Source organism: Erinaceus europaeus, chromosome 2 (genome assembly GCF_950295315.1).
Source record: "Erinaceus europaeus chromosome 2, mEriEur2.1, whole genome shotgun sequence".
Taxonomy (NCBI): domain Eukaryota; kingdom Metazoa; phylum Chordata; class Mammalia; order Eulipotyphla; family Erinaceidae; genus Erinaceus; species Erinaceus europaeus.
Window position 1 is genome coordinate 4316516 of NC_080163.1, and position 24342 is coordinate 4340857.

At 52.4% G+C, this 24342-nt stretch overlaps 2 protein-coding genes across 10 annotated transcripts in view; one reads left to right on the plus strand and one right to left on the minus strand.

Moving 5' to 3' along the window:
* CPT1C (carnitine palmitoyltransferase 1C) overlaps window positions 1-1614 on the plus strand; it is a 30846-nt gene extending 29232 nt beyond the window's left edge. For all 3 annotated transcript variants that reach the window (XM_060174379.1, XM_007531339.3, XM_060174398.1), the window contains exons 17-19: window positions 752-865; window positions 985-1077; window positions 1176-1614. In XM_060174379.1, coding sequence (XP_060030362.1) covers window positions 752-865; window positions 985-1077; window positions 1176-1364 — 396 coding nt within the window. In that variant the 3' untranslated portion in view covers window positions 1365-1614. The remainder of the gene's footprint in view (window positions 1-751; window positions 866-984; window positions 1078-1175) is intronic.
* A 3540-nt stretch (window positions 1615-5154) lies between these two features.
* Window positions 5155-22871, minus strand: TSKS (testis specific serine kinase substrate). Of its 7 annotated transcripts, none has more exons than XM_060174435.1 (11): window positions 22561-22871; window positions 20255-20480; window positions 17293-17388; window positions 15337-15420; window positions 10408-10518; window positions 9134-9423; window positions 8150-8344; window positions 7617-7790; window positions 6889-7024; window positions 5433-5632; window positions 5155-5331 (listed from the first exon to the last, which is right to left on the minus strand). In XM_060174435.1, exons 1-11 carry the CDS (start codon window positions 22728-22730, stop codon window positions 5178-5180), a joined length of 1836 nt encoding a protein of 611 aa, XP_060030418.1. In that variant the 5' UTR covers window positions 22731-22871; the 3' UTR covers window positions 5155-5177. The 7 variants fall into 7 exon arrangements, with proteins under 7 accessions (XP_060030418.1, XP_060030427.1, XP_060030456.1 ...); XM_060174444.1 differs by having other exon boundaries at window positions 10408-10491; window positions 22561-22870; XM_060174473.1 differs by having other exon boundaries at window positions 5433-5589; window positions 10408-10491; window positions 22561-22869.
* Between the last annotated feature and the right edge of the window lie 1471 nt (window positions 22872-24342).

A 24342-nucleotide genomic window follows, 5' to 3' on the forward strand; every position in this document is an offset into this window, starting at 1 on the left:
CAGTCAGTCTGTCCGTCTGTCTTATGTATCATATATCTGTCTGTCTGTCTATCTACCTAATCTACGTATCTAATTGCTAAAGTAAGATAAAATATTGAGGGAGTCGGGCGGTAGCGCAGTGGGTTAAGTGCACGTGGAGTGAAGTGCAAGGACCCGCATAAGGATCCCGGTTCGAGCCCCCGGCTCCCCACCTGCAGGGGAGTCGCTTCCCAGGCGGTGAAGCAGGTCTGCAGGTGTCTGTCTTTCTCTCCCCCTCTCTGTCTTCCCCTCCTCTCTCCATTTCTCTCTGTCCTATCCAACAACAACGACATCAATAATAATAAGCACAGCAATAAAACAAGGGCAACAAAAGGGAATAAATATTACAAAATTAAAATATTGAACAAGAAAGTGGAGGCAGGGGCGTGGCCAGGGAGCAGTGAGAAGCCGTGGGCACAGTGGCGAGGTGTGGTCACATGTGATTGGATGGTGCTCAAATGGGCGTGGCCAAGAAATTAGCTGAAGTGACTGTCGGGCGGTAGAGGGGCGTGGTCGAGTAGCTGATTGGGTGGTGTCAGGAGAGGCGTGGCCATGGAGGTGCGAGAAGGGGTGGGGCCCCAGGAGTATAGCCCAGGTGGAGGGCTGACTGCGCTCAGACGGGGCGGGGGGGGGGGGGGTGGGGGGGGAGTAGATTTAGGGGAGTTGGGACAGGGGGGTTCAGTCCAGGCAGTCCCGACCATGGATGGGGTCCGTGTGTCTTTCTGTCCCGCAGGTTCACTCGGAGCAGTGGCAGCTGGCCACCAGCCAGATCCCAGTTCAGCAACTGCACCTGTTTGACGTGCACAATTTCCCCGACTATGTTTCCTCCGGGGGCGGCTTCGCGCCGGTGAGTGGAGCCGGGCACGCCTGGACCTCCCCTCGGGGTGCGGAGGGAGGAGGAGCCCGGGGGCTGTGGGGTCTCAGGGAACCAGGGCCTGTCTGGGTGCATTCGCCCCTTCTCTCCAGGCCGATGACAACGGTTATGGCGTGTCTTACATCTTCATGGGAGACGACCTCATCACCTTCCACATCTCCAGCAAAAAATCAAGCACAAAAACGGTGAGGCAGACCACCACGCCCCTGTCCCCTCCTCGCTCAGACCCAGGGGTCCTCCCACCCCCCGGCTGTCCCAGGACCTGACGCGATTCTCCTCCCAGGATTCGCACCGACTGGGGCAGCACATCGAGGAGGCCCTGCTGGACGTGGCCTCCTTGTTCCAGAAGGGGCAGCGGAGTCTGGCTTGTGGCTTCCGAGGGCGAAGCGAGGACGACTCGGGGACGGGGTGTGGACCTCCGCCCGGCCTCCACAGCGGCTCCCCAGCAGCTGCCACACCCACCGGCTGTTGACCCCCCTCCATGGGGAGCTGGCCTCCCCGGACACTTAGGTCTCTGTGGCTGGGCTGGTGCAGCGGGAGCAGCCCGAGTCTGGAATTCCTCCCTCGGTCCAATAAAGACGTGTGAGCGGGGTTTGTGTGCCGTGTAGCCGAGGTGGACGGCTGGCCGTACCAGCCACACTTCGGGATATTGCACAGGGCCCAGCAGCCAAGCAGGACCTTTCTCAGAACGTTATTGAGTAAAAGTTGATTTGCTAAAATCAGTCGGCACCACAACATCTTTTTCTTTTCTTTCTTTCTCTTTAAATTGTATTTATTCCCTTTTTGTTGCCCATGTTTCATTGTAGTTATTATTGATGTCATCATTGTTGGATAGGACAGAGAGAAATGGAGAGAGGAGGGGAAGACAGAGAGGGGGAGAGAAAGACAGACACCTGCAGACCTGCTTCACCACCTGTGAAGCGACTCCCCTGCAGGTGGGGAGCTGGGGGCTCCAACCGGGATCCTTATGCGGGTCCTTGCACTTCACTCCACGTGCACATAACCCACTGCGCTACCGCCCGACTCCCCCCTTTTTTTCCTTTTAAAAATATTTTATTTTTTGGGAGCTGGGCGGTGGTGCAGTGGGTTAAGCACACATGGTGGAAAGTGCAAGGACCGGCACCAGGATCCCGGTTCCAGGTGAAGCAGGTCTGCAGGTGTCTATCTTTCTCTCTCCCCCTCTGTCTTACCCTCCTATTTCTCTCTGTCCTATCCAACAACAATGACAGCAACAATAATAATCACGATGACAATACAAGGGCAATAAAAGGGAATATTTTTTTATTTTATAATTTTTTTAATTAAAAAAATTTATTCCCTTTTGTTGTCCTTGTTTTATTGTAGTTATTTTTTAAATTTCTTTATTGGGGGATTAATGTTTTACATTCAACAGTAAATACAATAGTTTGTACATGCATAACATTCTCCAGTTTCCCAGATAACAATACAACCCCCACTATGTCCTCTATCATCCTTCATGGATCTGTATTCTCTCCACCCACCCATCCCAGAGTCTTTTACTTCGGTGCGATATGCCAATTCCATTTCACATTCCACTTGTGTTTTCTTTTCTGATCTTGTTTTTCAACTTCTGCCTGAGAGTGAGATCATCCCATATTCATCCTTCTGTTTCTGACTTGTTTGACTTAACATGATTTTTTCAAGGTCCATCCAAGATCGGCTGAAAACGGTGAAGTCACCATTTTTTACAGCTGAGTAGTATTCCATTGTGTATATATACCACAACTTGCTCAGCCACTCATCTGTTGTTGGACACTTGGGTTGCTTCCAGGTTTTGGCTATTACAAATTGTGCTGCCAAGAACATATGTGTACACAGATCTTTTTGGATGGATGTGTTGGGTTCCTTAGGATATATCCCCAGGAGGGGAATTGCAGGGTCATAGGGTAGGTCCATTTCTAGCCTTCTGAGAGTTCTCCAGACTGTTCTCCACAGAGGCTGGACCAATTGACATTCCCACCAGCAGTGCAGGAGGGTTCCTTTGACCCCACACCCTCTCCAGCATTTGCTGCTGTTCCCTTTTTGATGTATGACATTCTCACAGGAGTGAAGTGATATCTCGTTGTTGTCTTTATTTGCATTTTTCTGACAGTCAGAGACTTGGAGCATTTTTTCATGTGTTTCTCAGCCTTTTGGATCTCTTCTGTGGTGAATATTCTGTCCAAGTCCTCCCCCCATTTTTGGATGGGGTTATTTGTTGTCTTGTTGTTGAGTTTGGCAAGCTCTCTATATATGTTGGTTATGAAACTCTTGTCTGATGTATGGCATGTAAAGATCTCCCATTTTGTGAGGGGTCTTTTGGTTTGGGTAGTGGTTTCTTTTGCTGTACAGAAGCTTTTAAATTTGATGTAGTCCCATAGGTTTATACTTGCTTTAGTCTTCTTTGTAATTGGATTCATTTCATTGAAAATGTCTTTAAAATTTATGCGGAAAAGAGTTCTGTCAATATTTTCCTCTAAGTATCTGATAGTTTCTGGTCTAACATCCAAGTCCTTGATCCACTTGGAATTTACTTTTGTGTCTGGTGAAATACAGTGATTCAGTTTCATTCTTCTGCATGTTTCAACCCATTGTTTCCAACACCATTTGTTGAAGAGACTCTGATTTCCCCATTTAATAGTCTGGGCACCTTTGTCAAAGATTAGATGTCCATTGGTTATTGTAGTTATTGATGTTGTTACTGGACAGGACAGAGAGAAATGGAGAGAGGAGGGGAAGACAGAGAGGGGAGAGAAAGACACCTGCAGACCTGCTTCACTGATTGAGAAATGACTCCCCTGCAGGTGGGGAGCCGGGGGCTCGAACCGAGATCCTCACGCTCGCCCTTGTGCTTTGCACCACATGGACTTAACCCGATGTGCTACTGCCCGACTCCCAATTTTTTATTTTAATGAGAGGTCAAACTACACACACCAGAGCAGTGATGCAGATCACATTTTGACGCACCTTCAGGCATGAAAGTTTTTGTTGTTGCATAATCATTATGCTCTCTCCCCAGCTCTGTTTCTTTCAGTATTTTTAATTTTTTTTTTTTTTGCCTCCAGGGTTATTGCTGGGGCTTGGTGCCTGCACTATGAATCCACTGCTCCTAGAGGCCATTTTCCCAATTTTGTTGCCCTTATTTTTTGTTATTGTGGTTATTGCTGTTGTTGTTGCTGGATAGGACAGAGAGAAATTGAGAGGGAAGTGAAACATAGACACCTGCAGATCTGCTTCACCTTCTGTGAATCGACCGATTACCCCCCCCCCCCCCCCCGCAGATGGAGAATCAGGGGCTCAAATCGGGATCCTTACACCAGTCCCTGGGCTTCGCACCATGTGCTCTTAACCTGCTGCAGTACTGTCCGGCCCCCATTTTTTAAATTTGTTTTAATGAAACAGACCAGAGCACTGTTCAGCTCTGGCTTATGGTGGTGCTGGGTATTGAAGCTGGGTCTTTGGAGCCTCAGGCAGGACGTCTCTGCATAGCCATTATGCTGTCACTTCTGGCCTCTTTTAAAGTTTTTTTTTAAAACCAGAACACTGCTCAGCTCTGGGTCATGGTGGTGTGGGGGATTGAACCTGGGACTTTGGAGCTGCAGGCATGAGAGTTTCTTTCCATAATCATTATGCTATCTACCCCCACCCTTTTTTTTTTGCCTCCAGGGTTATTTCTGGGGCTCGGTGCCTGCACCATGAATCCACTGCTCCTGGAAGCCATTTATTCCTTTTTTTGTTGTCCTTGTTGTTTTATGGTTGTTGTGGTTAGTATTATTCTTGTCATTGTTGGATAGGACAGAGAGAAATCGAGAGAGGAGTGGAAGACAGAGGAAAGAAAGAGAGACACCTGCAGACCTGCTTCACCACTTGTGAAGCGACCCCCCTGCAGGTGGGGAGCTGGGGCTCAAACCGGGATCCTTAGGCCGGTCCTTGCGCTTCATGCCGTGTGCGCTTAACCCGCTGCTTAACCTCCTCTTTTTTTTAGATTATATTTATTCTGTATGTTTTCCATAAGATGCATGTGGTACCCAGGATGGAGCTGAGGACCTCACACACATGCAAGTCTGACGTTCCACCAGTGCAGCCACTTCCCCCAGCGCTCTGCCTTCTTTTGCATGAGCTGCGCCATCGCCCGGGCTTCTCTGCAAAGCAGGACACCCACCTGCTGAGGGCTGAGCACCGAGGCCGCCAGGGGTGGTGGTGGTGGTACCGGTGGTGTGTGTGATGTATTTTTCCTCTTTGGTGTCACGAAGGAGACGGAATTCATGCCAGCATGAGGGGCCATTTATTGTTCAGGGGTTGGGCCCCCACGTTTTGGAGGGGTCCCCCCGCCACTCCCTCCCATTGTCCCAGTGGACCCCTCAAGTGGCAGGCTGCTGAGTTGATCGTGGAGGGAACACATTTTCAAATGCAGATAGTCCAGAGTGGCCGCCTTCTCCCTGTGCGGGGCGGAGCAGAGTGGGGAGCTGGTGTTGATGGGACCCACTTCGCCTGGGTCAGAGTTGGCGGCGGGGGTCAGGCCCTCTCCCCATGACCTCACCCTCCTCCCATGCCCTCAGCCTCCTTCCTCACTCCGGCTTCATCTTGTCCGTCAGCAGCAGGTTCTTGGCCCGCACGGCTTCGTCTTGGGCCAGCCGAAGGGTGGAGCTCAGGGCCTCTGCCCTGACGTGTTTGGCCAAGGCCTGCCGCTCCAGCTCCTGGGGAGAGGAGTGTAGGCGCAGCTGGGCTTGCCTGACTGGGCTGGGGGGGTGGAGGGGGAGCTGGATCGCGGAGGGCAAGGGGCAGGGTCCCGTGGGGCCCATCTCCCCCCACCCCAAGGACATCCCATCAAACCTAGAGTCTGAGACTGACCCCAGCACCCCACAATGCACTGGTGCACTAAACCTGTGTCTGTCCCCTGGCGCGGTGGCCTCCTGCATTCCAGCAAGCAGCGCACTCACTACCCACCAGCATCGGGTATGTGCCAGGCGTCTCTGTGTGTGACCTACCTCCCCTAACCTACTGGACCCCATGTTCTTGTCTGTGAGACCCGAAGCTCTGTGCTGACACCTGTCCTAAGTGCTTTAGTCTCTAGATCCCAGAGTGCGCCAAGCCCAACATTCTGTTTAGCTCATCAAAGTCCCCCGTGTTAGGTCAATATCCCATACAAAAGCTTTTTTCCCCCCACTATCACTCCAGGACAACTTTTTCATATAGAAGATGAGGCCAGGGGGATAGCTCCAAAGTCCCAGGTTCAATCCCCAGCACCACCATAAGCCAGAGCTGAGCAGTATTCCGGTCAAGGTCTCCTCTCTCTATCTCTGTCTCTCTCTCCTCTGATGCAAGGAGGACAGGTTTGAAGCGAACTTAAGCGTATGACAAAGCATGTATACTAACCAGGTGAGCTAACTTGTCTGCCAGGACTGTCTGCTTCTGGTCTATAGAAAATTAGACTCTCGGGAGTCGGGCGGTAGCGCAGCGGGTTAAGCGCAGGTGGCACAAAGCACAAGGACCAGCCTAAGGATCCTGGTTCGAGCCCCCGGCTCCCCACCTGCAGGGGAGTCGCTTCACAGGCGGTGAAGCAGGTCTGCAGGCGTCTGTCTTTCTCTCCCTCTCTCTGTCTTCCCCTCCTCTCTCCATTTCTCTCTGACCTATCCAACAACAATGGCATCATCATCAACAACAATAAAACAACAAGGGAAACAAAACAGACTAAGTATTAAAAAAAAAATTAGACTCTTGTTCTCAGAAGTCTTAGACTTGTTCTGTCTCTTGTGTCTCACAGTGCATCAAAACCAGGGTCCCAATACGCTGCACCCCCAAGTCTATACGGCCCAGGACCCCATAGTGATTGACCTGTGTCTCACCACCCCCCAAGCTGCTAGCCCTGCCTTCCCAGCCCCTGCAGCCCACAGCTCCGCCTGTCCCAGTCGGCCACACACCAGCTTTACGCCCGGGGCTCCCCTCCCTCTGCTCTGATAGAAAAGTGGGGCATGGTGACCCGTGGTTCCTGGTACCAGAATCTTCTTGTGGAGCCTCTGGCAGCTGGGGCAGGCGGGAGCCAGGCCCCTCTGCTTCACCTCGTCCACCAGCGGCGTCAGCGCTCGCTCTAGCAGCTGCTGCAGGGACTCTGTGGACAGCTGCTGCCCTTGGCTGAGGGGAGGGATAATCACTAGATAAAAGGGTGCATACTCACTGCGCCCCTGGAGCCCCAAACCCGCCAGCCCAGGCCTCCTTTCCCACCAGCACGGGGTCCCACCCAGTGCATCAAGGAATCACTGGTGACCCCAGTATAGGGAGTTTTCATTCTCAGAGGACACGAGACAGATAGCCTTTAACTCACCAAACATTCCTTTGATTCTCCAATGCATTAAGGTCTAACAATGCAACTGAGAAGCCCGGGCTCCCACCAGCTACTGCACTCCACCCCGTCCCATAATGTACTGGAAAATCTAAGATATTTGAAGTGGCATTCCCCCAAGTTTGACCCCTGGTGTTGCATATAGCAGAGTGATACTCTGGTTTTCTCTCTCCTTCTTTCTCTCATAAGTAAATAAATACATGGAGGCAGAAACGTGGGTCCCACAATGCATTATGATTGGTCCAGGGCTACAAGGTTCAGTGGCGACCCTGTTCTCCACACTGGGCCTCCCCCATTCTCTCCAGTGTCCCAGCATCTTCCTTTCAATGCTTTGTCCTCGGTGGGACCCTTGGATGCCCTTGGAGGCGGCCGGCTCCCTCTTACCTGGCACAGCGGGCACAGGACCCCTGGGAGCCCCGGTCCAGGTTTACGGAGAAGTCAGACCCCCTCCGTGAATTCTGAAATTGCCGCCCCAGTTCCTCAAGAATCGGTTTCACTGGGCCCAGCCCTTCCAGCTCGCTCCTCAGGGAAGCCACAGACACCGCGGACCGCTCCACCCTGGCGTGGAAGCAACCCGCAGGTCACCCGCAAGGTTCCACCTGCTGTCCAGCCTGTCTCCACCCCATCTGCCCAGTCCCGCCCTCCTCTACCCTGATTGGCTGGAGTGCCCCCTGCCTGTCCTCCGATTGGTTGCCCCTCTTCCACTCGCTGCCTCCCAGGCCCATTCCCAAGGGGAGGGGTTCAGAGTGGCCACGCCCACGATCCCTTATTAGGCAATGCCCGCCCCCTCCTCCTCGTTCAGTGGAGCTTCCTCCTGTCAGTACACGCTCGGCCCCCGCTGATTGGCCCAGCCCTTTCCCACCCGGGCGGCTCTCCTGCCGCATGTGCCCCGCAGGCGCACTCGCCTTGGCGCTTACATGGTGCACAGCTCGTCCGCCCGGCCCCGCAGCTCCTGCAGGCCCCGCGCTGTCTGCGCCTGCTCGCGCTGCGCCCGCTCCCACTGGCCCAGGAAGCCGTCCAGTCTGCCTCCCAGGCCCCCGAGCAGCCGCAAGGCCTCCTGCACCGCCCCTTCCTCCTGATGCCACCGGGCGGTCAGCGAGGACACCTCCCTCCTGGGCCAGCAGAGGGAAGGAACAGGTCAGGGCCGCCTCTCCTGGCCATGGGGTCCCGCCTCTGGGCCCGTGATGCCTTCCTTCTTCCTGCCCTCCAGCAACACACTAGCGCTTGCACACAGGGCAGCTCACTCCACCAACCTGGTCCCATGGAACTTCCAAAGGAACTGCACCCCTGCCCCCTTTTTTATTTCTCCGCTCAAAGCCACTCTCCCTCCGGCCAGCCCCCAATTCAGTTCTTCACAACTGCCACCTTTCCGGGTAGCTCGCTCCAGGCCTTATGGGGCTCCCTCCACCCCGGCCGGCTGCCCCTAAGTGGCCCAGCGCCACTTAGGTCCTCGCCACCTCCGGATCCACCTCTACGCCCGGAGCCCACCACCCAGCCCGAGGTCCCGCCTCTCAGCTCAAGATGCAACCCTGATCTCACCACCCCTTGCCCTGCAGACTCCACCCCGGAGGCCCTAGCTCAAGGCTCAGTCTCACTTCTCCTCCAGGTTCCACCACCAGGACCCCGCCTCCCCTCGATGGTCCACTCCTGGGATTCCCCTCCTGCCCCCAGGCACCTCCAGACTCGCATCTCCGGACGCCCTTCCGCTGGAGACCCCACCCCCAAGACCCCTCCTCCCCTCTGGATCTACCGCCTGAGCCCCCTGGTCACCTCCAGACCCCACCCCCCAGCTTAGGCTCCACCCGCAGGACCCACGGAGGGTCCAGGCTCCGCCCCCTGGGCCCCCTGCTCCCCCCTCCCCCCAGTTCCAGGGTGGCCCCGGCCCCCCCCCACCCACGCACCTCAGTTCCTCCAGGCCGGTGGAGACCTTCTGCATCTCCTGCTCGCTCACGAAGGGGCCGGGGCCGGGCCCCTCTCCTCCCCGGGGCCCGGATCCCCAGCCTCCGGGGGCCAGGCTGCGCTGCCTTGGGGCGTCTTCGGGATTCCCTGGGGTGCCGGCAGGCTGGGTGTTGGGGCCCAGGCCTTGCCGGGAGAGGCCGGCCTCCAGCTTCTGCTCCAGCTCCTGCAGCTCAGCCTCCTGCCGCCGCGGCGTCTCGTCCTGCAGTTGTTGCTGGAGGTAGCGCAGCTTCTCCTGGGGTGTATGGGGGGGAGGCTGCGGTTCCAGCCAGACCCAGCCCCCCACCACCAAACACTTGCACCCCCAAACCCACCCAGCCCCGAGGTGTCAGGGAGTAGATATGGAGGGAGTTCAGCTGGCTGGGATGTCCAATTTGAAGTGGAATGGGGCCTAACTCCCCTTCACCTCCGAATGTCACCTCCTGGGCCCCAAAATGTCCTTCAAAGTGTCATTCCTCCCCCCACCCCCCACTGCTTTAGAAGAACCACTGAAGCCTTTCCAGTTTTAGACATGAAAATAAGTGGGCCGGTGAGCAGGGCATTGACGTCCGACCTGAGTCCCTCTGTCATGTGAATGTGACATTGCACAGGGAGGAGTAAATATGACAGGGGGGCCGGGTGGTAGAGGCCCTGCTTGAGCGCACATGATACAATGTGCAAGATCCCGGCTTCAAGCCCCTGGTCCCCACCTGCAGGGGGCAAGCTTCACGAGTGGTGAAACAGGGCTGCAGGTGTCTCTCTCTCTCTCTCCCTCTCCATCTCACCGTTTCAATTTCTGGCCGTCTCTATCCAATAAATAAGTAAAGATAATAAAAAAATGCAAAAAGAGGGAGTCGGGCGGTAGTGAAGCAGGTTAAGCGCACATGGCACGAAGCCCAAGGACCAGCGTAAGGATCCCGGTTCGAGCCCCCGGCTCCCCACCTGCAGGGGAGTCGCTTCCCAGGCGGTGAAGCAGGTCTGCAGGTGTCTGTCTTTCTCTCTCCCTCTCTGTCTTCCCCTCCTCTCTCCATCCTATCCAACACTGACATCAGTAACAACAACAACTACAACAATAAAAAACAACAAGGGCAACAAAAGGGAATAAAAAAATACATTTTTAAAAAATGTAAAAAGTATGACAGGTAGGAGGGATGGGGACAGGGTGGGAGGCCCCGGCTGAGTCTACGCCTTACCCCTCAGCCTCCCTGACTTCCGAGGGAACGCACCCCCAACCCCTTACCTCCAGTAGGGCAGAGTTCTGTTTCAAGACATTGGTTTTGATCTCAGCATCTTCCACAGAGCGGGTGACCTTCCGGCAGTTCTCCTGGGTGGGCACACCAGGGCGAGGGCCCTGCCTTCCCATTCCAGTCCCCCCTGCACCCCTGAGGACCCCTCCTACATACAGGCACACCCCCAACCCACTTCTCCCCAGCATCCTCCCTCTACTCTGGTTCCCCCTAACCAGTCCGGTCTCCAGGGGCTAAACACCTGACTTCATTTACTTATTTTTACTTTTGTTGTACTGGGACTTCATTGCTCTGGGATGACTTTTTTTTCCTTCCATGATAGAGACGGAGACAGAGAATGAGTGAAAGAGACCACAGCACTAAAGCTTCTTCCAGGGAGTCGGGCGGTAGCGCAGCGGGTTAAGCGCACGTGGCACAAAGCGCAAGGACCGGCCTAAGGATCCCGGTTCGAGTCCCCGGCTCCCCACCTGCAGGGGAGTCGCTTCCCAGGCGGTGAAGCAGGTCTGCAGGTGTCTGTCTTTCTCTCCCCCTCTCTGACTTCCCCTCCTCTCTCCCTTTCTCCCTGTCCTATCCGACAACGATGACATCAATAACAACAATAACTACAACAACAATAAAAAACAAGGGCATCAAAAGGGAAAATAAATAAATATTAAAAAAAAAGAATACTCTTTAATAAAAAATAAGCTTCCTCCAGTGCAGTGGGGTCACACACGTGGCAAAGCAACACGCTACCTAGGGGAGCTTTTTTGCCGACCCTTAATATTCATTTATTTTTATCACATAAGTTTAAAAGATTTATTAATGAGAGAGAGAGAAGCAGAGCATTACTCTGACATGTGATGTGCTGGGGACTGAACCAAGGACCCCGTGGTTGCAAGTCTAGTGCTTATGCATTAGGCCACCTCCCAGCCACTTATTATTGCCATCTCCAGGGCTTAGCACTCTGAGCCAATTTTTTTTTTCAGGTAGAGAAGGGGGGGCAGTCGTGGGTGGTGGCGCACTGGGTTAGCACACATTGTCCAAGGACTCGGGTTCAAGTTTCTGCTTCTCACTTGCAATGGGGACACTTCACAAGTGGTAAAGCAGGTCTGCAGGTGTCTTTCTCTCCTCTGCTCTACCTCCCCCGGCCCCTCAATCTCTCTCTGTCCTATTGAATAAGATGGGGGGGGAGAGAAAAATTGGCTGCCAGGAGTTGTGACTTCATGGTGCCAGCACCAAGCCCCAGTAATAACCCTGGAGGCAGAGAGAGAGAGAAAGGAGTCAGAGAGACAGCATAATGTCCGTATAAAAAGACGTTCATGCCCGAGGTTATGATGCCCTAGGTTCAAACTGTAGCCCCACCATAAACTAGGGTTGAGCAGTGCTCTGGTGTCTGTCCGCATGTCCATATAGAAGGGAGGGCCTTGCACACCAGTGCTTTCACAGTTCCTGGACTGACTGCCATCTATTCTTTTTTCCCATTCAGACAGACTGAAAGGTGACACAGTGAGGTTCCAAGTTTGGTCCCCAGCTTCTCATGTGCTACAGTGATGCTCTGGTTCCTTCTCTCCTCTTTCATAAATAAATAAGTGATCTGGGAGGTGGTGCAATGGATAAAGCACTAGACTCTCAAACATGAGGTACTGAGTTCGATCCCCGGAAGCACGTGGACCAGAGTGATGTCTGGGTCTTTCTCTCCTCCTATCTTTCTCATGAATAAATAAATAAGTTTTTAAAACATTAATTAAAACATTTCCCCATTTGTTACCCTTGTTTATTGTTGTTGTTATTGCTGTCATTGTTGTTGGACAGGACAGAAAGAAATGGAACGAGGAGGGGAAGACAGAGACGGGGAGAGAAAGATAGACACCTGCAGACCTGCTTCACCGCCTGTGAAGCAACCCCCCTGCAGGTGGGGAGCTGGGGGCTTGAACCAGAATCCTTGTGCTGGTCCTTGGGCTTCGTGCCATGTGCGCTTAAGCCGCTGTGCCACCCGCCCGGCTCCCATAAATAAATAAATACTAAAAAAAGAAGATAGGAGAGAGAGAGGTGGAGACAGACAGCAGTACCAGAGTTTTCACTGGTGACACGGAACTCCCTCAAGGATCTGGGGAGCTTTCTCTCCAGCCCTTCTTCCTCTTTCCATCTCTCCTTCCTCCTCTCTCATGCTGACTTCTCCCTTTTTTTTTTTCCTTTTAAAATGATAAACCACAGAACTTGCTGCCTGAGTGTTCCATTTAAGAAAATGTTTCATTTATTTGATCTTAATGAGAGGAAGATACAGAGACAAACAGGCAAAGCAAACAGAGCTCTGGCTGATGGTGGGGCTGGGGATTGAGCCTGGGAGCTCAGAGCCTCAGGCAGGAGAGTCTCTTTCTTTGTAATATATAATTTACTGGGGGTTGGCTGGTAGCACAGTGGGTTAAGTGCAGGTGGAGCCAAGTGCAAGGACCAGCCTAAGGATCCCAGTTTGAGCCCCCAGCTCTGGCTGCCCACCTGCAGGGGAGTCGCTTCACAGGCGGTGAAGCAGGTCTGCAGGTGTCTTTCTCTCCCTCTCTCTGTCTTCCCCTCCTCTCTCCATTTCTCTCTGTCCTATCCAACAACAATGACAGCAATAACAACAACGATAAACAAGGGCAACAAAGGAGAAAAATGGCCTCCAGGAGCAGTGGATTCATGGTGTGGGCACTGAGCCCCCAGCAATAACCCTGGAGGCTATACATATATAATTTACTTAATGAGAGAGTTAGATGATAGATGGATAGACAGGAGGGAGGAGGAGGAGGAGGAGGAGAGAGAGAAACAGACACCAGAGCCCTGCTCAGCTCTGGCTGATGGTGGTGCTGGGGATTGAGTCTGGGAGCTCAGAGCCTCAGGCAGGAGAGTCTTCTGCAGAACCACAATGCTGTCTCCCCAGCCCACTTTCTTTTTTTAAACGAACATGTGTTTATTATTTTATAGGAAAATCACTGAACTGGCTGTGTATCAGACTTTCATGATGGAGGTTCCTGGCTCCGTCCCCAGCAGAGCTTTGGCTTCTCTGTCTTGTGTGACTCTCTCTCTTCCCCCTTCCTGCCTTCCCTCCATCTGTCTCTCTCTCTCACTAAGTAAAGCAAATTTATTTATTTATCTATCTGATTATTATTAGGTAGAGACAGAAAAATTGAGAGGGGTGGGGGTGGGTGGGGAGATAGGGAGAGAGACACCTGCAGCCCTGCTTCACCACTCGAGAAGCTTTCCCCCTGCAGGTGGGGACCAGGAGCTTGAACCCGGGTCCTTGCACACTGTGATGTGTGCTTAACTAGGTGTGTGACTGCCTCGCTTCAAGTAGAGTAAGAAAGATTTAGGCCAGGCCGTTTTGCCCCTGGTTAAGCGCACGTTACTCTGCAGGACTCGCACGAGGACCCGGCTTGAACCCCCACTCCCACCTGCAGGGGGGAAGGCTTTATGATGGTGAAGCAGGTCTGCAGGTGTCTCTGTCTCCCCCTCTTCTCCCAATTTTTCTCTGTCATATTGAATAAAATAGAAAAAAAAAGGCCACCAGGAGCGGTGGATTCATAATTCCAGCACTGAACCTGGCTATAACTCTGGAGGCAAAAACAAACAAACAAACAAACAAAAAGATTTAGGGGCCATGCGGTGGCACACCTGCAGAGTGTACCACATGCAAGGGCCTGGGTTCAAATCCTTGATCCCCCCTGCAGGGGGAAAACATCATGAGCGGTGAAACAGGTCTGCAGGTGTCCCTCTCCCTCCCTTTCTTCTTAATTTCTCTGTCTATATATAAAAGGAGAGGGTGTGGCCAGGCGGTAGCGCAGCGGGTTAAGCGCAGGTGGCACAAAGCACGAGGACCGGCGTAAGGATCCCGGCTCGAGCCCCCCGGCTCCCCACCTGCAGGGGAGTCGCTTCCCAGGCGGTGCAGCAGCTCTGCAGGTGTCTGTCTTTCTCTCCCCCTCTCTGTCTTCCCCTCCTCTCCCCATTTCTCTCTGTCCTATCCACAACAACAATAACAACAATGATGAAAAAACAAGAGCAGTGGATGCACAGCGCAGGCACCGAGAGCCCCAGCAATTACTCTGGAGGCAAAAAAAAAAAAAAAAGAGAAAGAAAAATGAAAGAGAGAGAGAGAATGAGGGAGAGGGAAGACAATAAAGAAGAAGGGAGGGAGGGGAGGAGGGAGGAAGAGAAGAAAGAAAAGAAAAGGTTGCTGGGAGTGCTGGCAGTGATAACCCTGGGGGCAATTTAAAACAATTAAAATAGGGGGGCCGGGCGGTGGCGCACCTGGTTGAGCACACACATTATAGTGCGCAAGGACCCGGGTTCAAGCCCCCGGTCCCCACCTGCAGGGGGAAAGCTTCACAAGTGGTGAAGCAGGGCTGCAGGTGTGTCTCTCTGTCTCTCTCCCTCTCTCTCTCTATCTCCTCCTTCCCTCTTGACTTCTGGCTGTCTCTATCCAATAAATAAATAAAAATAATTTTAAAAATATTAAAAAATTAAGATACTTCAGAAAGTATGTGTTACCTAAATACCCCTCATCAGATGACTGGCTAAAGAAATTATGGGATACATATTCCATGGAATACTACTCTGCCATCAAAAAGATGTATTGTGTCCTTTGAGACAAAATGGATGGAAGTGGAGGTGATGGTGATTAGCCGAATAACGCGATGAAAGACAACTACCAGATGGTTTTACTCATATATGGACTCTAGAGATCTGATTTACATGAACTTGCCAAAAAGAAAAGAAAGAAAAAAATATATATATAAGCAAACAAATTGTTTGTAAAACATGTAAGAACTCTGGTGGGAAAAGTAAGTATTGATGAGAGAGAGCAAGACAAGCTTTACTCTGGCCGCTGCAGGGCCTGGGTTCCGACTGGCAGCTCGAGCTTGCACGCCCTCACCACCGGCCCAGCCCGCAGCTGCGCCCAGGCTCACCTTGAGCTGACTGCAGTACCCTTCCAGCTCCTCAGCCTCTTGGCGTCTTCTCTCCAGGTTCTCACTCAGCACCGAACACTCGCTCTGGGGAGGGAGGGAGGGAGAACAGACGACAGCCCATGGGAGTGAGAGAGTGGAGCCTCAGGATGCCCCTTTCCCTCCTGTTCTCTCTCTCGTTTATAGAGTTATTTACTTATTATTTTTAAGTTTTATTTTATTTCCTTCTTGACTTCTGGCTGTCTCTATCCAATAAATAAATACAAATAATTTTTTAAAATATTAAAAATTGGGAGTCGGGCGGTAGCGCAGCGGGTTAAGTGCCCCTGTCACAAAGTGCAAGAACTGGCTTAAGGATCTTGGTTCGAGCCCCCGGCTCCCCACCTGCAGGGGAGTTGCTTCACAGGTGGTGAAACAGATCTGCAGGTGTCTATCTTTCTCTTCCCCTCTTCTCTCCATTTCTCTCTGTCCTATCTAACAAAGACGACATCAATAACAACAGTTAAAAACTAAAAACAACAAAGGCAACAAAAGGGAAAATAAATAAATGTAAAAAAATTTTTTTTAAAATTAAAATACTTCAGAAAGTATGTGTTACCTAAATATCCATCATGAGATGACTGGCTAAAGAAATTATGGGACATATATTCCATGGAATACTACTCTTTTTCTTTTTTTTTTTCCTTTTTTTAAAAAAAATTTATTTATTCCCTTTTGTTGCCCTTGTTTTATTGTTGTAGTTATTATTGTTGTCACTGTTGGATAGGACAGAGAGAAATGGAGAGAGGAGGGGAAGACAGAGAGGGGGAGAGAAAGACAGACACCTGAAGACCTGCTTCACCGCCTGTGAAGCGACTCCCCTGCAGGTGGGGAGCCGGGGGCTCGAACCGGGATCCTTCAGCGGGTCCTTGCGCTTTGCGCCACTTGTGCTTAACCCGCTGTGCTACCGCCCGACCCCCAAGGCTATTTACTTATTAGGGAGACGGAAATAGGGAGAGACTGGGAGACACACCGGCAGTCTGCTCCACTGCTTGTGAGGCTTCCCCTCTGCAGGTGGGGACCGAGCTGGAACCTGGGTGTGAGTGTGGCCACTGATTGCCCACTGCCCTCCGCTGCGTGTGTTGTTTTGTGTGTTGCCAGCGCTTCGGCGGCCCAAACTAACTTTTTCAGATAGAAACAGAGTGACAGAGAGAAGGGAAAGAGATCACAGCACCAGGGCTTCCTCCAGTGCAAATCAAGGGCGTGCATAAGACAAATCGGGTGCACTGACCAGGTGAGTTAGTGGTTTTTGTGTTTTTTTTTTTTTTTGCCTCCAGGGTTATCGCTGGGGCTTGGTGCCTGCACTACGAATCCACTGCTCCTGGAGGCCAATTTTTTTTTTTTTGAGCCCTTCTTGTTTATTGTCCTTGTTGTTGTTGTTGTTGATGATGTCGTTGTTGGATAGGACAGAGAGAAATGGAGAGAGGAGGGGAAAACAGAGAGGGGGAGAGAAAGACAGACACCTGCAGACCTGCTTCACCGCCTGTGAAGTGACTCCCCTGCAGGTGGGGAGCCGGGGGCTCGAACCGGGTTCCTTACTCTGGTCCTTGCGCTTTGCACCACCTGCGCTTAACCCGCTGTGCTGCCGCCCCCGCCCTTTTTTTCCCTCCAGGGTTACTGCTGGGATTTGGTGCGGCATTACTCAATTCATCTCTCCTAGCGGCCATTTTCCCCCACCACAGGTTGGCTGCAGGGGCTTGAATCCTGGTCCTTACTCGGGTCCCTGTGCACAGTACTATGTGAGCTTAACTGGGTGTGCCACCATGAGCTAGCTCTGCACCCCTTCCCCTTTCCCGCCGGAGCCTCGACCTCCCCAGCTGGGCTTGGGGTACCCTGTGCTGGCGGGAGGCTTGAAGAAGGGTGCTTGGCCCTGGGGAAGAGGGCGGGGGTGGGGTGGGGAGGGTGGGGGTGTCCTCACACCTGCAGTGTCTGCACGTGCTGATTCACTCGGGTGGTCTTTTCTTTCAAGCTGGTGATGGAGTCTTTGGCCCGGACCAATCCACTGTTGACCCCATTCTGGGGGAGAGAGAGACATGGGGAGAAGGGGGTGGCCCAGTGTCAGGGGTATGAGAGCAAACCCTGCCCCAGAGCTGTGCGGAGGCTGGGCTGACACCTCGGTTCTGTCGGAGAAGAGCTGTGTAGCCGACTTGAAATCAGAGATGTGGCCTCTTTGGTGTTCGGTTTTCCTGTTAAAACCTGGCTGGGCTGGCTGGGGAGACAGTGCAGTGGTTATACAAAAGACTTCCATGTCTGAGGCTCTGGGGGCCCAAGTTTAGTTCTCAGTACCACCATAAGCCAGAGCTGAGCAGTGCTCTGGTCAATAAAATCAGTAAATACACTATTTTAAAAAATTAAGAAGAGGGGGTCTGGTGGTGGCGCAGTGGGTTAAGCGCATGTGGCGCAAAGCGCAGGGACCTGCTTAAGGATCCTGGTTCGAGCCCCCCCGGCTCCCCACCTGCAGGGGAGTCGCTTCACGGGCGGTGAAGCAGGTCTGCAGGTGTCTGTCTTTCTCTCCCCCTCTCTGTCTTCCCCTCCTCTCTCCATTTCTCTCTGTCCTATCCAACAATGAACAACATCAACAACAGCAGTAATAATAACCACAACGAGGCTACAACAACAAGGGCAACAAATGGGGGAAAAATGGCCTCCAGGAGCGGTGGATTCATGGTGCAGGCACCGAGCCCAGCAATAACCCTGGAGGAGAAAAAAAAATTAAGAAGAATGAGAGAGAGAGAGAGAGAGAGAGAGAGAGAGAACTAGAGCATCCCTCTGGCATCTGTGCTGCCGGGATCGATCTCTGGGCCTCATGTTTGGGAATCCAGTGCTTTATGCACTGCACTACCTCCCGGGCTGCACCCAGCTGACTTATTTTTATTTATGTTTTTACTGAGGGGGTTAATGCTTCACAGTGCTTTCACTGACATATAGATACTGTGTACCAGGCCTTCCTCTCCTCCTCCCCTTCCACTCTCAAAGTCCTTTGCTTTGGTGCAATACCCAGCTGACCTTTAAAGATTTAGTATATTATTTATTTACTGGACAGAGACAGATAGAAATCAAGAAGGGGGAGTAGGGCGGTAGTGCAGCTGGTTAAGCATAGGTGGTACAAAGCGCAAGGACCGGCGTAAGGATCCCGGTTCCAGCCCCCGGCTCCCCACCTGCAGGGGAGTCGCTTCCCAGGCGGTGAAGCAGGTCTGCAGGTGTCTGTCTTTCTCTCCCCCTCTCTGTCTTCCCCTCCTTTCTCCATTTCTCTCTGTCCTGTCCAACAACAATGACAATAATGACTATAACAGTAAAACAAGGGCAACAAAAGAGAATAAATAAATATTAAAAAAAGAAATTAAGAAGGAAGGGGGACATAGAGAAGAAGAAAGGGGCAGGTGGTGGCGCACCTGGTTAAGTGCACACAGTACAGGGCACAAGGACCCAGGTTCAAGCCCCTGGTCCCCACCTGCAGGGGGAAAGCTTCCTGAGTGAAGTAGGGCTGCAGGTGTCTCTCTTTTTTCCTATCTCTGTTCTCCGCCCCTTTCAATGTCTGTCTCTATCCAATAATAAATAAAAAGCTATAAAAGAGACAGAGGGAAGGGGGAGGAGAAGAGGAGAGACCTACAACCTTGCTTCACCACTCATGAAGCTTCCTCCTGCGGGTGGGACTGGGGCTTGAACCAAGGTCCTTGTGCATCTTTAAAAAAATTTTTTTATTTATTCTTATTTTTGTTACCCTTGTTTTATTGTTGTAGTTATTATTATTGTTGTTGTTGTTGTCATTGCTGTTGGATAGGACAGAGAGAAATGGAGAGAGGAGGGGAAGACAGAGAGGGGGAGAGAAAGACAGACACCTGCAGACCTGCTTCACCGCCTGGGAAGCGACTCCCCTGCAGGTGGGGAGCCGGGGGCTCGAACCGGGATCCTTAAGCCGGTCCTTGTGCTTCATGCCACCTGCGCCTAACCCGCTGCACTACCGTCCAACTCTCCAAATATTTTCTTTCTTCCTTCCTTTCTTTCTTTCTTTCTTTCTTTCTTTCTTTCTTTCTTTCTTTCTTTCTTTCTTTTTTCCCTCCAGGGTTATTGCTGGGGCTCAGTGCCTGCACCATGAATCCACTGCTCCAGGAGGCCATTTTCCCCCCTTTTGTTGCCCTTGTTCTTGTAGCCTTGTTGTGGTTATTATTGTTGTTGATGTCATTCCTTGTTGGATAGGACAGAGAGAAATGGAGAGAGGAGGGGAAGACAGAGGGGGGAGAGAAAGACAGACACCTGCAGACCTGCTTCACCGCTTGTGAAGCGACTCCCCTGCCGGTGGGGAGCCGGGGTCTTGAACCAGGATCCTTAAGCTGGTCCCTGTGCTTTGTGCCACGTGCGCTTAACCTGCTGCACTACCGCCTGACTCTCCAAAAATTTTCTTTAAAAAAGGAGACAAAAAAAAAAAAAAAAGGAGGGAGTCAGGTGGTGGGCCCTGGGTTAAGCGCATGTGGTGCAAAGCACAAGGATGCCTGTTCGAGCCCCCAGCTCCCCACCTGCAGGGGAGTCACTTCACAGGCGGTGCAGCAGGTCTGCAGATGTTTGTCTTTCTCTCCCCCTCCCTGTCTTCCCTCCTCTCTCCATTTCTCTCTGTCCTATCCAACAACGACATCAATAATCACAAGGGCAGCAAAAGGGAAAATAAGTAAATATTAAAAAAAAAATAAAAGGAGATATCACAGCTTCCTCCAGTGCCCTGGGGTGTGGTCCTGAGCCATGTGCACAGAGCCGAGTAGGTGCACTCTGCACGCGAGCTATCTGCCCACCCTGATCACAAACTCCCCTTTCCCCACCCTCAGAACCTCCTCCCCCACGTGAGATCACTTTTCTTCCCGATGGTGGTAGGTGGTGGAGGGGCCCTCACCAGTATTTCTGTGATGTCTGGGTCATCGGCCGCCCAAGGCGGCGTGGGGAAGGCGGGGGGCCCGGGCAGTGCGAGGGGGGTGCTGTCATCGGTGATGGAGTCTGTCCCTGAGGAGTCTGTGGGCTCCACGGCCGCCAGGTTGAGCAGCGACACGTTGGTGCAGGCTGAGGAGCGTTTGAGGTTCAGGCACCAGTGCATGGGCTCATGGGACATTCGAGGCTCGACCCTGGGGGGGGGGCAGACAGGAGAGTCCAGACCAGACCCACCCCCAGCTTTGGAGCCAGGTCCTCCTGACTCCTGCCACCCCCAGTGTGCTGAGGGCAAGCTCTCTGCCCACCTCCTCCCTCCTCTGCCTCTCTCTCAACCTTCCCCATCCCTCCTGATTTCTGACTCTATCCAACAAATAAATAAAGATATTTGGGGGCTGGGCGGTAGCGCAGCGGGTTAAGTGCACATGGCATGAAGCCTAAAGATTGAGTAAGGATCCCGGTTCGAGCCCCCGGCTCCCCACCTGCGCAGGAGTCGCTTCACAAGCGGTGAAGCAGGTCTGCCTGCAGGTGTCTGTCTTTCTCTCCTCATCTCTGTCTTCCCCTCCTCTGTCGATTTCTCTCTGTCCTGTCCAACAACAGCAACAATGGCAACAATAACAGTAACAATGGCAACAAAATGGGAAAAATGGCCTCCAGGAGCAGTGGATTCCTGGTGCAGGCATCAAGCCCCAGCAATAACCCTGGAGGCAAAAAAAAAAAAAAATATATATATATGATTAAAAAGCGATATGTTTTTAAAAAGAAAGAGATCACAGCATCACAGCTTCCCCCAGTGCCCGCCTTCTCCCCTTTCACACTGCTCCCTTTCTTCCTCATTCATCCTACTGCCTGCTTTTTTTTTTTTTTTTTTAAATGATAGTGGTCGGGAAGTGGCACAGTGGATAAAGCATGGGACTCTCAAACATGAGGTTCTGAGTTCAATCCACGGCAGCACATGGACCAGAGTGATGTCTGGTTCTTTCTCTCTCTCTTCTGCTATCTTTCTCATTAATAAATACAATATTTGAAAAAAAAAAAAACCCTCGAACATTTAAAAAATGATAGAGACAGAAACTAAGAAGGGAGGGGGAGATAGAGAGGGAAACAGAGAGACACCTGCAGCCCTGCTTCAACACTCGTGAAGCTTCCCCCCTGCAGGTGGGGACCAGGGGCTTGAACCTGGGTCCTTGTGCACTGTGATGTGAGTACTTAACCAGGTGCGCCACCGCCTGGCCCCTTACTGCCTTCTTTCTTGTTCATTTTCAATCTCTTTTGTTCTTTCCTTCTATCCATCCTTCATTCCCCTCTTTTTTTTTTGCCTCCAGGGTTACTGCTGGGGCTCGGTGCCTGCACTACGAATCCACTGCTCCTGGAGGCCATTTTTTCTCTTTTGTTGCCTTTGTTGTTAACCCTTGTTGTTGTTGTTGTTATTATAGCTGTCATTGCTGCTGTTGTTGTTGGACAGGACAGAGAGAAATCGAGAGAGGAGGGGAGACAGAGAGAGAAAGACAGACACCTGCAGACCTGCCCCACTGCCACGATCCCTAAACCTGTCCCTGTGCTTTGCGCCATGTACGCTTAACCTGCAGCGCTACCACCCGACCCCCCCCCTCTTTTTCTCTTTTATTCCCCTCCCTTCTTTACTTATATTTTCTTTTTGTTAGGACAGAGAGAAATGGAGAGGAAAGAGGGAGAGGGATAGAGAGAGATCTCCAGCACCACTTGTGAAGCTCTCCTGACAGGTGGGGACCAGGGACTTGAACCCAGGTCCTTGCGCATGGTGATGTGCGCGCTCTCCTGGGTGTGCCACTGCCCAAGCCCTTTCTCTCTCTCTCCCTTCCCTCCTCCCTCCCCCTCTCCCTCCCTTCCTGTCTGTCTTGCCTCCAGGGTTATCACTGGTGCTTGGTGCCAGCTCCAGGAATCCACTGCTCCCCACAGCCACACTTTTCCATTCCCCTCCCCGTTCTCTTTTATTTGATAGGATAGAGAGAAACTGGGGGGGGGGAGACAGGGAGAGACAGAAAGACGCCTGCAGCACCACCTGTGAAGCTTTCCCTCCTGCAGGTAGGGAGCCGGGGCTTGAACCCGGGTCCTTGTGCATGGTAATCTGTGCCCTCAACCAGGTGCGTCACCGCCAGCCCCCTCAGCTGCCTTTCTTCCTCCATCACTCTCCCTCCTCTGACTTTCCCCCCTTCCCCGTATCCCCTCTTCCTTCCGCCCGTTCTCCCTCTCATCCTCAACGCCGTGAAGTCCTGCTCCCAGGGTGCCCGGACCCACCCGTGGAACGACACGGCCTTCTTTTTCTTGGTGATCCCCTTGGGTGGGCTGGCCACTCCCCCGGGAGCCTCGGGGACCAGCTGGGGGCGGCTGTCCATCCCCGCGGGGGGGTCCCCGGCCTCGTGGATCTCTTTGGACTGCCAGATCGTCTTCACCACCACGCTCGCCATGGTGGGTGGGGGGGTCCTGCTCCCAGGGGCTCCTTCTGAGACTGTCCACCTACTCTGAGCTCTGGCTCTCCACGGCCCAGTCCCCTCACGCCTGCCTCATAAAGGACCCAACCACTGGGCCCCAGGGTGGGGGGCGGGTGAGGAGAGGTACCAGTCACCCCGAGGGGGTCTCAGAGAACTCTTGTCTGGGATTCTGCTCCCCACCCAGGGCCCCCCCCCCCCTAAGAATGGCAAGGGATCCGTGCATTCCAGCACAGAACACGCAGTGGGCGGCCCACTGGGTCTTGGGAAGGGTCCCACTGCCCTCTACCCCAGGCCTAATGTGGAGTCACCAGCACCAGCCCCCCCTCCATACTCTGCTTTATCTGTTAATTTTTTAAAATTTTATTTATTTATTCCCTTTTGTTGCCCTTGTTGTTTTATTGTTGTAGTTATTATTGTTGTTGTCGTTGTTGGATAGGACAGAGAGAAATGGAGAGAGGAGGGGAAGACAGAGAGGAGGAGAGAAAGATAGACACCTGCAGACTTGCTTCACCGACTGTGAAGCGACTCCCCTGCAGGTGGGGAGCCGGGGTTCGAACCGGGATCCTTATGCCGGTCCTTGTGCTTTGCGCCACCTGCGCTTAACCCGCTGCGCTACAGCCCGACTCCCTATCTGTTAATTTTGTCGGAGCTTGGGACAGACACCTGACAAGGCAAATAGGGTGAGCTAGCTCTTCAGGCCCCATACTTAAAACAACAAAAAATTATTGTGATGGGGGATGTGGTGCAGTGGGTAAGCTGTTGGACTTTCGAGCATGAGGCTGTGAGTTCGACCCCCAGCTCTGCATGTGCTGGAGTGATGATTTGGTTTTCTCTCTGTGTGATAAAGAGACATTTCTTTATCTTTGAAATGTTTTATTGACTTAGAAAGAGACAGGAAGAAATTAAGAGGGAGCGGGACAGACATCTGCAGCACTGCTTGACCACACAGGAAGCTTCCCCTGGAGGCTTGAACCCAGGTACTTGAACCCAGGTACTTGAACCCAGGTACTGTAATGTGTGTGGGCTTGTTACAACCCTGCCCTTAAGCCTTTCTGCCTTTCTTTCTTTCTTTCTTTCTTTCTTTCTTTCTTCTTTCTTTCTTCCTTTCTCTCTCTCTCTGTCTCTCTCTCTCTCTCTGTTTTTAAAGATTTTATTTCTTTAGGGGGCCAGGTGGTGGCACATAGTTAGGTGCACAGAGTACTAAGCTCAAGGACCTGTGCAAGGATCCGGGTTTGAGCCTCCAGCTCCCCACCTGCAGGGGAGTCGCTTCACAAACAGTGAGGCAGGTCTTTCTCTCCCCCCCCCTCTCTCTCTTCCTCTCTCAATTTCTCTCTGTCCTATCCAATAAAATGGAAAAACTGGCCTCCAAGAGCAGTGTATTTGTAGTGCCGGCACCGAGCCCCAGTGATAACCCTGGAGGCAAAAAAAATTGTATTTGGGGGTTGGGCTGTAGCGCAGCAGGTTAAATGCATGTGGCACAAAGCGTAAGGACCAGCGTAAGGATCCCGGTTCAAGCCCTCAGCTCCCCACCTGCAGGGGAGTCGCTTCACAGGCTTCAGGGTGAAGCAGGTCTGCAGGTGTCTGTCTT